This window comes from Bison bison, unplaced genomic scaffold (genome assembly GCF_000754665.1).
Source record: "Bison bison bison isolate TAMUID 2011002044 unplaced genomic scaffold, Bison_UMD1.0 scf7180017864233, whole genome shotgun sequence".
NCBI lineage: Eukaryota > Metazoa > Chordata > Mammalia > Artiodactyla > Bovidae > Bison > Bison bison.
Window position 1 is genome coordinate 1,222,686 of NW_011494805.1, and position 16,637 is coordinate 1,239,322.

General features: G+C 43.3%; 1 protein-coding gene across 5 annotated transcripts in view; it reads left to right on the forward strand.

The window, feature by feature from the left end:
• The window catches only part of ENPP2 (ectonucleotide pyrophosphatase/phosphodiesterase 2), a 135,502-nt gene that overhangs the window by 82,074 nt on the left and 36,791 nt on the right, over nt 1-16,637 (forward strand). For all 5 annotated transcript variants that reach the window (XM_010846194.1, XM_010846195.1, XM_010846199.1 and 2 more), the window contains 5 exons: nt 1,332-1,397; nt 2,635-2,707; nt 9,574-9,682; nt 12,777-12,902; nt 16,542-16,573. In XM_010846194.1, coding sequence (XP_010844496.1) covers nt 1,332-1,397; nt 2,635-2,707; nt 9,574-9,682; nt 12,777-12,902; nt 16,542-16,573 — 406 coding nt within the window. The remainder of the gene's footprint in view (nt 1-1,331; nt 1,398-2,634; nt 2,708-9,573; nt 9,683-12,776; nt 12,903-16,541; nt 16,574-16,637) is intronic.

The window sequence follows — 16,637 nt, forward strand, 5'->3', positions numbered from 1 at the left end:
TTTTAAGATCACAGTGAAACTGAACAGTGGGAGCAAAGATTTCCCGTATATTGGCTTGGCCCAAAAGTTCATTCGGGTTTTTCCAGAACATCTCATGGGAAAACCTGAGCAATTTTTTTGTCCAACCCAGTACCTCCATCCGCATCCCCACACTGGCACAGCCTCCCACGGTATCAACCTCCCCCACCAGAGTGGAACCCTGGTTACAAATGATGAACCTCCGCTGATACATCACTGTCACCCAGAGACCACAGTTTATGTTAAGCTTCACTCTTGGCCACAGTCATTTCTACTATCCGCAGTTAGACTTGGGCTTCAGTTTAAATTTATTGTGAACATGCTCCAATGCCTCCAATCTTGGATGAGGGAGCAGAAAAGTATGTTATGCTTCTTGTTAGGAAAAGAATAAGCAAATTTCCCCATAAAGACATCACTCAGCTTGTGAGCATCTTAATGTAACTAAGTCATGATACAGTCCTATCATGCTAGCCGAGAGCTCGTGAAACGAGGGCCAGACTGAGGGTAATTATATTTCAACAGAGGAATGAGACTTAAACACAAAAGTCATTGTGGATGAAGATTATACCCTTTTTGTCAGTCTCATAATTATATGTGCCTATTCTTGATAGATTTTTTATAGAGCTAGAGGAGAATTTCCCGAATACCTTTCCTAACCCCTTATTTTATAGATGAGGAACTTAAAGTTTCAGATTCAACAGTGTTTCTTAAGTCATATAGCTATTTCGAGAGAGCATGGTGACTAATCTCGATCGTTAATGAAAAGAAGGACATTTGTCAGCACTTACTATTTGCTGAGCTCTGTGCATGCCTTCTGCCTGTCTTGCCTCATTTCATCCTCACAACCAGGCTATGCAGTGTGCCTAACTATCATCTTTATTTTACTAATGAGTAAACTGAGAGGTCAAAGAAGTCTAGAGGTCAAGAGAGGTCATACTAGCGGAAGGCAGGCTGAGGATGTAAGTCCTGGTCCTTGGTGGCCACAGCTAACGGCTTTACCCACTAAGTGGCAAGGGTTCTGAGTCCAGGGTCCTTTTGGTCTGCAGCCAAGCCTCTCTGAGCAAGAGTTCGACTTGACTGTGAATCAGAGTTTCCAGTCTTGTCTTCTGTGGCCGAGGCTGAGCAACATGACCTGTGGCAAATAGAAATGGACATTTAAACACTAATTGGAAAAGGGATCTTTTACTTCAGTGAAGTGAAAACAGATGGCGGTAAGTAGAGAGCCGTTGGCCTGGGTGCAAGGGCAGGCGCTCGGCAGGCTGCAGTTGGTGGCAATGCCTCCTAACCTCATGCTTACTGGTTGCCGCCCACAGGGTGATCCCCCACGAGCGGAGAATACTGACCATCCTGCAGTGGCTGACCCTGCCGGACCACGAAAGGTCTGTCCCCTCCCCGGCTCCCCCCTTCTTGCTTGAGTGTGTTTCTGTCTCGGGGCGGAACTGGGTGAGTAGCTCGATGGACTGTGCAGTTGGAGCACAGCCGAGGTTTGCTGTTGTTACTGGTTTTCCTGTTCTGAGCCTTAAACAACCTCCCTAAGAGGGATTTAGGGCACAATGGACGTGGGTTATCGAGGACCGTTTAATTATATGAATTACTCCAGCTGTTAATCCTGGTCACCACAGCAGAGCTCGAGGGAGTTCTTGGCTTTGGTAAATAAACCAGCAGCATCCCAAGAATTGGGAAGCATGAAGACTGACTTTTGAAAAGGTTTTATTTTATCGAAGTGTAGTTGATTTACCATGTATTAGTTTTTACTGTCGGAGAAGGCAATGGCACCCGACTCCAGTACTCTTGCCTGGCAAATCCCACGGACGGAGGAGCCTGGTGGGCTGCAGTCCATGGGGTCGCTAAGAGTCGGACATGACTGAGCGACTTCACTTTCACTTTTCACTTTCGTGCATTGGAGAAGGAAATGGCAACCCACTCCAGTGTTCTTGCCTGGAGAATCCCAGGCACGGGGGAGCCTGGTGGGCTGCGGTCTATGGGGTCGCACAGAGTCGGACACGACTGAAGGGACTTAGCAGCAGCAGCAACAGTTTTTACTATGCACAGTGGCTCGCATGTGTGTCACACACACACACACACACACTCCTTTTCATGTTCATCTCCATTATGTTTATCACAGCACGTTGGCTGTAGTTCCCTGAGCTGTGTATAAACAATCCTGTGTAAGCAGTAAGGACTGCTCATCCATTCAGTAGATAATAGCTTGCATCCGCTAATCCCAAACTCCCAATCCAGAAGACTGATTATTTTCACGAATGGAGTTGTTCTTTCAGGCTGCAGATTGCATGGCCCCGTGAACTCTCACTGGGTTCTATTATCTTAGGGATCAAAGACCTGAGTTTGCATTCAGATTTTCCTTGTGAGTTTTTATTCCTGAAGGTGGTAACCAGGTAGTTACCACAGTGGGGGCGGTGTAGAGGGTGGTGGGTGTGGAAATAATAGAAAACAACAGAAAAACAAACAGTAAAAAGACTTTTTCCTTGGTAAGACTAACGGCGGTTGGGTGATTCACTTGATTTGCAAGGTTGTTTTGGTAATGTATAGGGATATGTGACATTCTTTATTGTGTGTGGTTTGGGGGAGATTCTGAACCTTCCAATTTTCCCGTAGGCCTTCAGTCTATGCCTTCTATTCCGAACAACCTGATTTCTCTGGACACAAGTATGGCCCCTTTGGCCCTGAGGTTAGTAGCTTATCTTCTGCCTGAGAGCCTGTGTCCCTGGGCCACCTCGCCCACTGACCTGATTTCAGGATTTGCACAAAGTCCCTTGGCGTGTTGGTGTGTGTACGGCGGATACAGAGTCAAGGAACTACAAGAGTGAAAACATTTACAAGAGTCTCAAACACGCCTGTTTCTCTTACAGGAACTTCATTTCAGATTGATTTGGTACGCAAGCATATCCTAAACTTGGTGTTCATAGGAGGGCGTTCCTGCCTTCCAGTTGGTGTTCATATATTCCAGCCACTTGGTGCTCATAGGTTCCAGTCCTGCAGGCATCAGTCAGAAGACGAAGGACCGCAAAGGGCTGGCCTTTGCTGTCACCAGGATAGGAGTGGAAAAGAATCTAGAGATGAAACCTACAATACAAGGCCGTGCAACTGAATTCAACTCCCTTAGCAAGGTTGTGCGGTTCCGAGAGGATAGGTCAGCTCAGTGGCCTTTGCAGGTACAGGTAACCAGGAAAACACATTAGCACTGGACACGTTTTTATTTGGTAACCTTGGCAGAGGTACATACCTGTGAGAGCATCACAAGGATCAAGACTGTGGACGCATCCCTCACCCCCTAAGGGAAGCAAACTCTTAATTGAGACAAAACACTACTGAATGAATCTGTTTAGCAAAGCAGTGTGACACTCTGATAGCAAACACTCAGGAATCTTAGTAGAGCAGCTGGTTTGTAAGGTAGTATCCAGTAGAACTTCAGATTCAGGAGGTGGGAAAGGCATGTTGAGATTTTATTATGTTGTTCTTTTATCAAGTGATGGAAATTTTCCCAGTGCTCTAGCATAGATCATTTTAAAATATGATGGGATTTGGGAACCTAAATCTTTTAATATTTTAAATGTTTTCTACCACTCTTTCTTCCTGGGCTGGTGAGGTCTACATCAACATAATAAAACTTGATTTTAGATGAGAAATTATTTCACAAGCTCTTCAATGGTGGAAAATACCTCCTGTTCTCAGATAGCCAATGGCAGCACTGTTGGCTATAATTAAGTTTCCCGTGTTCAGCATAAGAATGACTAAGGAAATACAGATAAGTGTGTCTTGGCTTTACGTATTTTTGATCAAAATGCAGGGTGTTTAAACAAAGGCAGTAAATACTGAGAACCATAAATACTTCTGGATACTTTAACATCAGTTCAGTGGTGGTTTCTTTAAGCACTGGAAGCTAGCAGCTATGTGAAACGTTCTTAGTTTGCCTTAAATCACTGAAGTCGTGTAAGTCCGATGCTTTTTCCTACTCCTTTGATGTTTAACCACTGTGCATGATTATGAAACACAAATGATACAGTGAGATAAACATCTGCATACATGAAACACAGAACTTATTCTTGCCAGAGCAAGCATGGCCGTTTTATCTTTAGGATGATTTTCCTTGAGATTAAAGTGAACAAAAGGAGCCGCATTTTATTAAGATGTTAAAAAAAATTAAAACCCAAGCCCTAAGCAGTTCCATGTGCCCTGTTTAAAGGTTCACTTTTGCTTGGATAATAGTATCCCTAAAAGACCCTGTAACAGAGGCAAACAGAGATGGGTGTAGCCATTCTTCAAAAGGCAAGAGGCTGGTACTTTAGGAGGCCTGCTCCAGTTGCCTGGCTGGTAAGTGAACTTGGAAATGGAACTTCTGACTCCCAGACCAGAAAACCATTAAACTTTCCTGTAGCACAGGAGATAAGCAAAGCGATCCATTAACAGCCGTGTTCAAACCACACAGAACATTTTCTTTATGTCAAAAGGTAGCTTTTTACAACACAGAGAAGGTATAATTCTTATAATTTTCATTTCCTTAAAACTTATAAGGCTTGGCAGTGAATGTTCTTTATCCACAGACATCTCTGGATTTCTCATATACATAGTTAAGTTATAATTACTTACTTGAAAGTGTGTGTGTGTTGATCGAGAAATGAATTAAAAGCTTTTTAAGTACCGAAAGGTGATAAACCATAATACAGGATGCTTTAATTGGCTGTAATGATGGTTCTAGGTTCAGGATTCTCATAAACATATAAATCTTTTTTTCCTCATTATTTCTGAACTGAGTTAGAAGGATTCTTGCTATATTGTTTTTAGTATTAATGCTTCTTATAACCGGGATATTCCCATATATCCACTGGGTAAAGCATTTATGATGAGATGTTGGAATGTACCTTCTGTTACGATAACCTGAGAACTTGATCATTTTCTTCCCTTAAGAGGAAAAGGGTATTTTCAGATTTCAACTAATTCTCATTTGGTTCTAGAAATCTTATTTTTTACTGAAAGAAACACAAAACAGTTTATACTCTTTAAACATGAAAGCAAAGCCAGAAAACCCTCTTTTATGTGTGTGTGGTAGACAAAATTGGTTTATCTACCGAGTAATCCATATCTCTCACTTGTCTTAATAGAGCATTGCAAAGACTATACTAGCTGAGAGATTACTGCTGAAATCAGTAGCCTGCTGTCTTTTACATCTACTGAGAATATACCTTGCATCTGAAATTCAGTCACACTGACCCAACCTGGCAGCATGCTGTGTGCTGCAGTACAGCAGACATGGTGCTTTCTGCGCCTAATATTTGAGTGTACCTTTTTTCAGGATGATTCGAGAGGTTATTAAATGAGGTGACCACACGTGGGGCTTGTAGCTCCAAGCAGTGACATATCGCTCCTGGTTTCATAGTGTAATGGTGAATGTTCTGAAAACATGCTTGCTTTTGGTTTTTGGCGCAACCTTTTCCTCTTTGACCTTCTGTGCTTCTCTCCGTGACTCTTGGTTCGGCTGCTCTTCAGGCCCGGAGGCAGAGCTTTGGCTGGCTAGTTACTACCTTCAGACGGCAAAGTATCCTTCTGAAAAGCAGGGAAATGTGCCCCCTCTCCTTCCCATCCTTTTAATAACCTCAGGCTCAATCTTCTAAAGTCAGACTAAAGTATGGCTGGTCAGTGAAAACTTAGCCTCCGTCTACCGCTAACATTCGAAGGAGATACGTGCCGTATAATCCCTGGATGGAAACTCATTTTGACTAAATCCCCTGCTGCTCCTCTAACCCCCTGCAGCCGGAAGGGCTCGTTTCTAGAGTCTTTGGAATGTTGAGGTCTCTTGCAAATGGCCGAGGGTCTGATGGGCAGACTTGAGCGCTAGCTGAATGTGTTTGGTGACCATGACATGGTAAACTCTCTTTTTTCCTTTTGCTTCTCATCTCATGGGGACTTGGCTAAACTGGAAGCATTTAAAAACAAACCAGCAAACCAAACCGGAGTCTGGGGAGGTGCTGTGTCTGCCCATCCTCTGCAGGAGAGAGAGGATGGGACGGCAGTGTCTCTGCAGTGCTTGCTCTGCACACAGTGACGCCGCATGGCACCCGCGCCCGGGGGCACACTAACATCGCTCCTCCTTTGCCCCTTCTTGCATCCGAATGATTCTCAGAACAGTCCCCCCGAGAGAAATCAGCTAGGGAGGTGGCAGGCCTTGCTGCTTTAATTCACCTTTGCACCATCCACAAATCAGGGGCTTGTTTTTCTCCAGTATTTGGAAGTCCCAAAAGGTTATCTTCTTTCCTCAGTTTATGTATCAGCCTTTAACGCCCAAGAGATTTTCAAAACAAGATGCGTAGTACAGTCGCTACCTTCCAGACCACCACCAAGAGGGGAATTTCTAACAGAAAGAGGATAAGTAGACTCTTTCTTGATATAGATATACTAAGACGAAGAGATCTTGATGACTTTTTGCATTTTATCTAATTTTATGAGATAATTTTTTTTAAATGACAGTTCTATTTAGGATTATTTCTTGGCTTGGAGTACCTCTCTATGAGAAACGTAAATTATCAGTGGGAAACTCTCTGCTGATTTGTGGAAATATCAGTATATTCATGACCAAGGAGGATTGTTTGGTATTTATGTTTCATTTCATCCTTGGTTTAATTTTTTTTCCTGATCCTTTCCAAGGACGGTGACAGTTGCATGGATATATTTGGTGGTCTGAACAGATACCTGTCCGAATCTGAATCGAAACTACCTCCATGAATCCCTCTGCACCTTGAAATGACTGAGTGATTAGTATTTATTTTTCAGCGAGTACTTTATAAATGGAGAGTTTTTCATAACCAAGGACCAGCCTCTCCATGACGCAGGAGCTGTGGAATACAGAACTCTGTGTCACCTTCAGGGGTATCCACAAGTAGGCTCCTCAGCCAAAAGAGATCCACACGACCAGATCCTCTTAAATTATATTCTTGTTCTCAGTGAAGAAGCTATGCCAGCAGCATCGAGTTCAATTTAGGAGGCTTCTCTCTGTAGAATTCCCCAAATCGTCCCTCATACCGATTTCTTTTTTAATCACTTCAGAAGGAGTCTTAGTTTGCTTTTTGTTTTTTAACTAAGACTTCACTAACCCTAGATGGCAAAGTGTGAGCTTTATTATCTGACCCAGAGGGACAGACGGCTTCTGAGTCCACACATCTCTATCCGCCAGTACAGGAGAGTAGTTATGGTTCACCTTTTACTCCGGCTAAGAGACCTAAGAGGAAGGTTACCCCTAAGAGGAGACAGGAAAGACCAGTTACTCCTCCAAAGAAAAGAAGAAGAAAAGTACATAGGATGGATCATTATGCCGCGGAAGCTCGTCAGGACAAAGTAAGTTTATCCATTGTTCCAAAGCTTTGTGGCGGGCAGCCCTGGAGGTTCCCTTCACTGCCTTGGTTTGAAAATCAGCTGAATGCATTTCAGAAAACATTTGGTGCGTCATCCTTGGCTTTGAGTCCAGAAGAGTCTAGTACTTCAGAGGTTATCACTCATGTGAAGCGTTCTTGAACTCTCAGCCAAAAACAGACACCCTTCTATTTTCTTTAGAGTTAGTTGCCCCCAAACTAGTATGAACATTTGGCTTGAACGAGTGTTAAGAGAGCTGTTGGTTTTGCTTGCACTTTTCCACAGAATTTGTCACAGTTGTTTGTAACCTTGGTTCTTGAGAACAACCCATCAAGGTAGTTGGGGAAATCCTCAAAGACAGTGTAGATTAGAACTCAATAGAGTACTGGATTAAGTTAGCGGCCTGTTCCGAGTTCAGAGGCAGTCTTAGGTGACAGACGGAAGGAGATGAAGCGGGAGAGAGGAGACAGTGGGTGGGTAGAGGCGGGCGCGTCTCCTTGTAGAGATGTGGGCCGTGTGTTCTCTCTGCGTTACCTTCACAACGGCCTCTAGGTGTTACTTTTCCAGACACCTTCAGATCCCGCCAAGGCACTATCTTATTTATTGTTTGAACTGATCACTGAGAAGCAGGTTCTGGGTTTTAGCCTGAGTCATCTTGTTGACCAAAGAAAATTAATCTGTTGCCAGGGGTTGATAGAGGTTGTGCATTTGGTATTTCTTTGTTTAAGTGAAGGTCTTAGAGAAGAGCATGGTTTCCTCAGAAGCAAACGCCACTGTCTACCCTCCGTTAGTCAGATTATGCTGCATACATCGCTCTGAAACTTTCACTTGTGACTTACTCCTTGGGACAGAATTTGAAATACTGACTTCTGTCATAAAGGAAAACAAATTTACACCTTGACTTTACTGATGACGTGATATGAGGAAAGATCTTGAGTCCTCTGAGAAGATGCCAATGGAAGATAATATTATGTGTCTGAGGAAAGATGATATGCGGATCCCTTCTGTTCTTGTCGGAGACATCTTGAGTGGATGTGTGTGAATGTAGCTCAGTTGTTAAGAGTCAGCTAAAGTACTGTCAGGGGTTTGGCTGATGGGGTGTTTCTTGAAAATCTTTCTATTGCCCAGAGCTTCGAGGGACATCCCCAGTACCTCTAATACGTGGGGGCATTCATGCTATGGGGCTTCCTTAGTGGCTGAGACAGTAAAGACTCTGCCTGCAATGCAGGAAACCAGGGTTCAATCCCTGGGTCAGGAGGATCCCTTGGAGAAGGGAATGGCAACCCACTCCAGTATTCTTGCCTGGGAAATCCCATGGACAGAGGAGCATGGCGGGCTACAGTCCTCAGGGTGGCAAAGAGTCGGACACGACTGAGCGACTAACTGTTTCACTTTCATGCTGTCAGAAACTTCCATTTGAAGCAAGAGCATGAGAGACGAGTTATGATTCCTACGCTTTGGAAATGTTCTTTGGAGAACTGAGTTTTCATTTTTCATTAGGCTAAATAAGAAAATTTCTAGAATAAGGTCAGTGATTCACTTCTGTTTAAGTTTGAACTCTTGTAGATTTGTATTTTACTCGTAATCAGCCTGAAAGGGACTAAATTGAGAAGGAGTAGCTTGTTTCCTGAGAGAGGCCCTTCTCTTGAGAATCCATTGTCAGAAATTGACAGTTAAGTTTTTTTTGGAACACTAGATGGGTCTCATCGTGTTAATGATGCTCTAGTTCGGCATTGTTAGTGAAAGGTTACCATTTAACCTCAGAGCTGCTTTTGATTCCCTTGGCCTCCATCTTCTTTCCATGGTTCAAAGCCTAAGTGATTTCACTCAGGGGTCAAGAAGCTTAAATTGTCCATCTGACTTTCTGCTCACTCTCAAAAATTCTTGGATGTAAAGAACATCGTTATATTTTAGAAAGGCCATTTTATTTCTAAAAAGAGAATTGCCCTTAATATTTAAATTTTTGTATCAAAGAATCTTGAAAGGGGTTGGATGAGGAGAGGTTTAACTTTCCTTAAAGAGAACAACTACAAGTGCTTAGACCAGGTTTCCATTTAGAATGACAGGAAAATCTCCCTAGACAAAGCTCTGCCTCTGGGCCTGAAGTTTCCTTTCCAGCAGGTTTAGAAGATCTTTGAGATACTGAAAGGAAAAAAAAAAAACCTTCAGGGACTAATTTGCTCCTTTTTCCAGATGACGAATCCTCTGAGGGACATTGACAAAACCGTGGGGCAGTTAATGGACGGATTGAAGCAACTGAAGCTGCACCGCTGCGTGAATGTCATCTTCGTTGGAGACCATGGTGAAACTTTCTTTCTTTATCTAAATAGATAACATTTCTGATGGTGTCGGGGAATCCCAGAAATCCCAGGTTGTATTCCACTTCTTCCTTCCCCCTTTCTTTAGGATGGGGAAAGAAATTGGACCGTGACTCAAAACTATGAGATGACCTGAGATAACCCTTGTGTTCATGTCAATCAAAACCAGGGACTTCCTGTCCTTTCTTCCAAAATCTGTCTCTTATTAAAAAGTTGCAAGGCATTCCCTGGTGGTCCAGTGGTTAGGACTTGGTGTTTTCACTGCTGGGCCCAGGCTCACTCAATCCCTGGTCAAGGAGCTAAATCTCATAAGTCTCGCAGTGCAAAAAAAAAAAAAAAAAGAGTTGCAGACAGTTCCCTTGTGATGGTAAGAGTTTCCTCTATGAATATGACATATCATTGCCAGTCACACCCTAAAAGGAGCTCACATGATTCACATGGCTAAAAAATCTAAACATGATGAAAAGGTGGAGACATAGGCTTCTGCTATAGAAGTGGCATATAAGGGAAATTATTTCCCTGCATTCACTGAGTGAATTCTAGACCCAAGCCAGAAGACCCTGTTTCAGCAGAGATGACTGTTAAAGAGAGGAAGAAACGGTTTAGGAAGCAGTTTTCTAAATCACTGTATAAAGGAGAAAAATTCATGGATCAAGAGCATCATAAACATTGTATGTTGATAGAGCTGGGGGAGGGATGCATCATAGAGCATTCTTCACAGGTTTGCAGGCCAAGTTCCAAGAATGCCTCCTGCATTCCAGAACTAGCAATTTGAGACCGTGACTCTGGAAAATGGGCTGCTCCCTTCTAGGAGGGTTTAGAAGAAGAAAATTGGTTGAGCCGGTGGTTCTGTTAAGATTGGGCAAATAAATCTCCCCAAACCGCTGCTCTGGGCCTGAAGTTTTCTTTACAGAATGTTCTAGAAGATCTATGAGAATTAAAAAAAAAAAAAAAGAGCCCTGGGATTAATTTGCTCTTCTGCAGGGACTAAACATGACTGTCTGCAGAACCATGCCCCAAGAGTTTGACTTGGTGGAGAGCTGCAGAGAGGATAGAGAATTTGGAGCCTGTGACACAGTTGATTCAACTTAACTCAGAGGTGTCGAGGACATTTGGTCACATGGTGGAGCCAGATGTCTAAGAAGTAGATGGCTTCCAGTGAGTCACCACTGGAGCCTTGTAAAAGTCTTGGCTAGATAAAATTCGTGTCTTGCTGGTGGGAAGCCTTCTGAAATGGCTTAGCTTCTCTTTCTAAGAAGGTAACATTGTCTGGCGTTTCAGAGTCCAAGCTTTGGAGTAAGAATGGGTTGCGTTGGAGTTCAGATTACACTGTACCACTTAAAACGCTCTCCAGCCTCCTCATCTGTAGGAGGCTATTCTACAGCCTCCTCATCTGTAGAATAAGAACATCGACCCCACATCCAGAGTTAGCCTGGAGGGTGGAGGGTGATGATGCTTGAGAAGCACGTTGAAAGCAAGAGAGATGCTTCACCACTGGGGTGGCTGAAGTGACTTAGAAAGGGAGCAAATAGAAGATTGTTCTAGTCTTCCGTTCATATATACTTAGAGACTTGCCCTTCCTGGATGAACATTATTGTTTAGTCGACATTATACGTGAGTGCCTGCTCAGTGGCTCAGTCGTGTCCAACTCGTCCAGCTCTTTGGGACTCTATGGACTGTAGCCCACCAGGCTCCTCTCTCCATGGAATTTTCCAGGTGAGAATACTGGAGTGAGTTGCCATTGCCTTCTCCAGGGGATCTTCCCGATCCGGGGATTGAACCTGTCTCTTGCGTTGATAGGCAGATTCTTTACCATTGAGCCACCTGGGAAGTCCTTAGTAGACATTGTACTAGAGCATATAGCTGTTTATTGTTTGCATTTTTCTTCCAGAGATTTTAAATGTTAAAAGGCAAATCTATAGGCCTTGTGCTATGTTGGGATATATTTTTCTATCTATATTTTAAAGCAGTCTGGGGTATTTTTAATTTTTTTTTTTTCATAAGGATTGTATACATAGATTTTTCTTTGAAGATCATGGTTACTTCCTTCCAGTTTGTGTTAAAAAAAGGAAGGGGTCTGAATCTGGGATCCCAGAGGCGATAATTTAAATTTTACTAGATCAGGACCACTCTATATTTATTTATTCCAGAACCTTAAGGTATCCTTTAAAAAAATCATTTATGTTCCCCCTCTTAAAGAATATTCAGATAGTGGATTGTACAAAGCAATATATTAAACCTTTCTAGCTTCATCTCATCTCGTAAATTCTGAAATGACGATAAAGTTCTCTTCCAGCCTCCGTGATTTGTCATTCTAAAATTTGAGTTTCTTTTTATTTATTTATTTTTTATCATTGATCAAGGAATTTTTTTCTGATGAGAGGCAGGTAGCAAATCATTGGTGGGCAGATAGTATTTGTTGATTTAAGAAACTCACCACCTAGACCCTTTTTGTGTTCTCGTTGCTGGCTTCAGCTGAACTGGTTGCACTGTCTACGCGTTATTTTGTTTTTCAGTTTGGGTGGTCGCTGGGATTGACCTTCTTCTTTCTCTCTCTTGTTTCCAGTATTGTTTATTCAGTAACATCCAAGGCCACCAGTGAAGGCAGAATGAGGATTATGTACTCAAGTCGGGAGCTGTATTAGAGAGAGAAGAGAGTTGGAAAATGAGATTTTTGTAAAAGAGACACAGGACTATACATTCCAGTGATTTGCATCACTCCCAGCTAGAAAGAGTTTAAAGCGATTTGGGATTTTTTAACGAATATATCTTCTTCGTAATGATCTTTTTTTTTTAAAGACCGTGGTTGCTTCCTTTATCTGGTTGTTCTTGCTGAGTGACTTAAAATGGTAACTGAGACGATGCGTTTTCAGCCTTCTGGTGCTGCAAGATGATACTACTCAATCAAAGTCTGGTGAAAAGATTATATAAAGAAGCACTAAAAAATCCAAAGTCAAGTTAAGAAATCTCAAGAGAGGGATCCTCACATTCACTTGTGCCTGAATATTATCTTTAGTGTCTGTGTTGAGATTTTAATTTTAAAATTGCCTGAAAATACTTTTTCCCCCTTTCCCATAGGAATGGAAGATGTCACATGTGATAGAACAGAATTCTTGAGCAATTACCTGACTAATGTGGATGATATTATTTTAGTGCCAGGAACTCTAGGAAGAATTCGACCCAAATTCAACAATCATGCTAAATGTAAGTTGACTCTTAAAACACTAAGTTTTTAAAATGGTAACATAGTGGCCTGAGAAGGGGCTTGTTCTCTGAAGCTGGACTATTTGGGGCAAAGCCTGGCTTTGCTCTTTCTTAGCCGAGTGAACTTGAATAAGTCACTGAAAGTCTAAACCTCAGTTCTTTTGTTTTTTAATCTGAGGGGGAAAAAACGTGGTGATAACAAACAACTAGCTCATCGGGCTGTTGTGAAAATAGACCTATGGGCACCACTTAGAATGGTTCCTGGGCCCTGGTAGCATTATATAAATATTTGCTCTTGTTTTTATCATGTGGAAAATACACTTAATTTGAGGCATGTGTATAACCATAAACTTCTGTTTACAAGAGAAGAACTTTCCAACCAAAGGCTCAGGCTTCCTCTTTAACTGAATCGAGGGTGTCCATGACAGGGTTAGAACCGTCCCCAGAGCCTGGAGCTTCCTGGGAGCCTGGATGAAGGGGATCTCCTCACCTTATGAAAAGTGATTGACAGAACCCAGCAGGGGAAGCTATGAAGCCCTTGAAAAGCGGCAGCTGCTCTGAAAGACTAGAAATAAAATAAACAGGCATGATCTTCTCGCTTCTGTTTTGCACACTGGGGTTGTGATAAGTCACCAAGGAGAACTTTGCTGCTGCTGCTGCTAAGTCACTTCAGTCATGTCCGGCTCTGTGTGACCCCATAGATGGCAGCCCACCAGGCTCCCCATCCCTGGGATTCTCCAGGCAAGAACACTGGAGTGGGTTGCCATTTCCTTCTCCAGAGGAGAGCTTTGACTTGTGGGCTAAGAGGCTTTAGATGTTGCCCCACCATCTAGCTTTGGAGAAGTCTGTAGTTTTATTAGAGACATGCTGCATTTTGGAAAGAAAAAAAAAATCCTTTAGCATTTTTAGCCTTGGGAATAAGAAACCATTGGCACCAAGCAGAAAGCTTTGGAAAATTAAAGTTTTTCCCAAACGATGTTCCTGAGTCAACACAAACGGGAAGCGTTCCAAGGTCAGCTCCAGGCAACGTTGAGAAATAAACAAAGTGTGGGTGTCTCTGCCCTCTCTTCTCCGTGCCTTCTCGGTCCTCCGTGTCCTCTCTTCTCTGCTCATTTGAGATAGGTTGGCCCTCGCCAGAGTGACCAGCGGGTGCCTCCTTGATTTGGTATTTGCTTTCTAGGGCTTATGCAAGAGACGTTTTGTCTAAAGATATTCAAGACACCTCTAAAAGTAATAGGAAGGTTATTTTGGGGGGAGGGGAAGAAAAACTGTCCTGGGGCCCGTGAAATGGTAACTACCAATAATTAAACGTCTTGTATCTTAAAAAGCACACCCATTCACTTTGTGAGAGACCCCAGGGCAAGCTGGGTGAGAGCACAGACAGCGGTGCTGGGCTGTGTGGGTTCGAGTCTCTGCCGGCTGCCTCACCCTGTGACCTTGGGCAAGCTTCCTCAACACTGAGCCTTCGTCTCCTCACCTGTAACATGATTACTGGGAAGGGCAAATGGGAGATTCTCTACTTAGCTTCACTACTTATCACTTAGATTAGTGCTGGGCACATAGTCAAAGCAAAATAAATGGTAGTGAAAATGATGTTTTCAGCCAGGATATACACGTCTTACTGAATCCTTCCAATGGCCCTGTGTGACAGGTACTATCATGTCCTCTTATAAACAGTAATAATCAAGGCTCAGAGAGAGATGAAGTAATCGGCTAAGAGGGCAGCAGTTAAGGAGTGGCGGAGCTGGGATTGAAACCCAGATGCTTCACTGACCCTTAACCACTACCCTGTCCTGGGGCGTCTTTCATTCTGGGGGAGCCGGTAGCATGAGAGCTGAGTATTTCAGGACTGAAGGCTTGGTGTCCCACACGTGGGCCCAAGCTTTTCTTGTTTCCTAGAAGTTCTCTGGGATTTGTCTGAGATAATGATAATTTTTCTTCAATTATCGAAGAATATGAACTTACTCTGGTCCCTTTGAGGACTGTGGTTTATGAGGTCACCAAGTGTAGAGGTTGAAAGCATGGCTTGCCAACAGGGTCCCTGTTGGCACATTCCCCTCACCTGCTAAATGCCCACTGGCTCAGTGAGGGCCCCCAGCAGAGCTGTCGTGAGTGACCAGACAGTGCCTGCATTGCTCTACAGAGGGACTGCACATGGCGTGGGTGCCATCTGCGTTACAGATGTGGCTGCCGTTGCTACTTACCTCTTTGCCACTGAAAGATGCAACTAAACTTTAAGCCCAATTTACGTAGAAGGGAATCTACATTTCTCCTTAAATTTCATAGCTTTAGAACTAAGATTCAAGCGTTGTCTTTGAAGGGTGCATGTTCATGCGGCCAGGCAAGCTCGCTAGTGTATTTGCACCAGCGTCCACCAGTCTTTGCTTCTGTTTACTGGCCTGTGCACACTGACGATGCCCCGGGCCCAGGGGACGCAGCAGGAAATGACAGGCATGACCTGCTCCGAGGATGTTTACATTCGGGGGACGGCTCCCTCCTGCCTGTCCGTATCTCTTCCGAACGCTGCTTTCCTTTTCTGCTGCTTCTGTAATGACATGCTGAAGCAAATTTTTGGAAAACAAAACAAAATCCAACCAACCTACAATCTCCTCTTTCTCCCCACTCCCCCACGCCCAAGAGGGGACCTTCAGATAATACAATCCTGTCCACAGTTTACACACAGCTATTATTTGCATAGTTTTGCTTTTAGCTGGTTCAGGATATTGACCAAAATATCTTTTATTTGCTGGTAGTGACAAGGAGGTCTCTGTGTGTGTGTGTGTGTGTGTGTGTGACGGACAAGGGGCAGCCACTCGTGTCATTAGACTTGTGGTATTACTGAGGAAACCAGATTCCCTTTAGAAAAAAATAACTCGATGGATTAGTAGATTCATCTTAAAGGTGAGCGGTCACTTGTTTCAAAGATCTACGGCTACATAGGGAGTCACATTCAAAGCCCCAAATGCCTCAATATAGTTCCTGATGTTTAATTTAACGTAAACTCAATCCAGGCTCCAGAGGGACTCTTTAGGAGGATTTTTTTTTAACTTTTTATTTTATATTGGGGTATAGCTGATTAACAATGTTGTGATAGTATCAAGTGAACAGCAGAGACTCAGCCATACATATCCATGTATCCATTCTCCCCTCCCTTCCCCTCCAGGCTGCCACGTAACATTGCGCAGAGTGCCCTGCGCTCCACAGTAGGTCCTTATTGACCGTCCACTTTAAATATAGCTGTGTGTGTGTGTCCATTGCAAACGTCCTAACTATCCCTTTCCTGCAGCCTCCCCCCTGGCAATCATAAGTTTGTTCTCTAAGTCTGTGAGTAGGCTGGGAGAATTTTAAAAAGCCATTTACCCAGCAACATCCTGGTGCTCTGAAAGGAGGAATTCCCTTTCAGAAAAGTTGCCCCAGACTTAGCAGGGACATTTACCATCGGAATTTCTACTTATTTTGATGTATTTCACTTACTGAACTATTAAATACCCACACAGAGTTTTGCATGTGCTTGAAACAAAATCTAAATAACTCTTCCAGAAAAAAAAGAAAAGAATTGAGTCCCGTGCTGCAAAAATGGTTTCTCTCGATGACTCTTGTCAACTCTTCTGAACTCTCTATCCTTCTCTCTTTGAACAGATGACCCGAAAGTCATTATTGCTAATCTCACGGTAAGTGTTGTGTGCCCCGGGCCTCTGCCCTTGGAGTGACTTCCACATACTCACCACCCGTGCT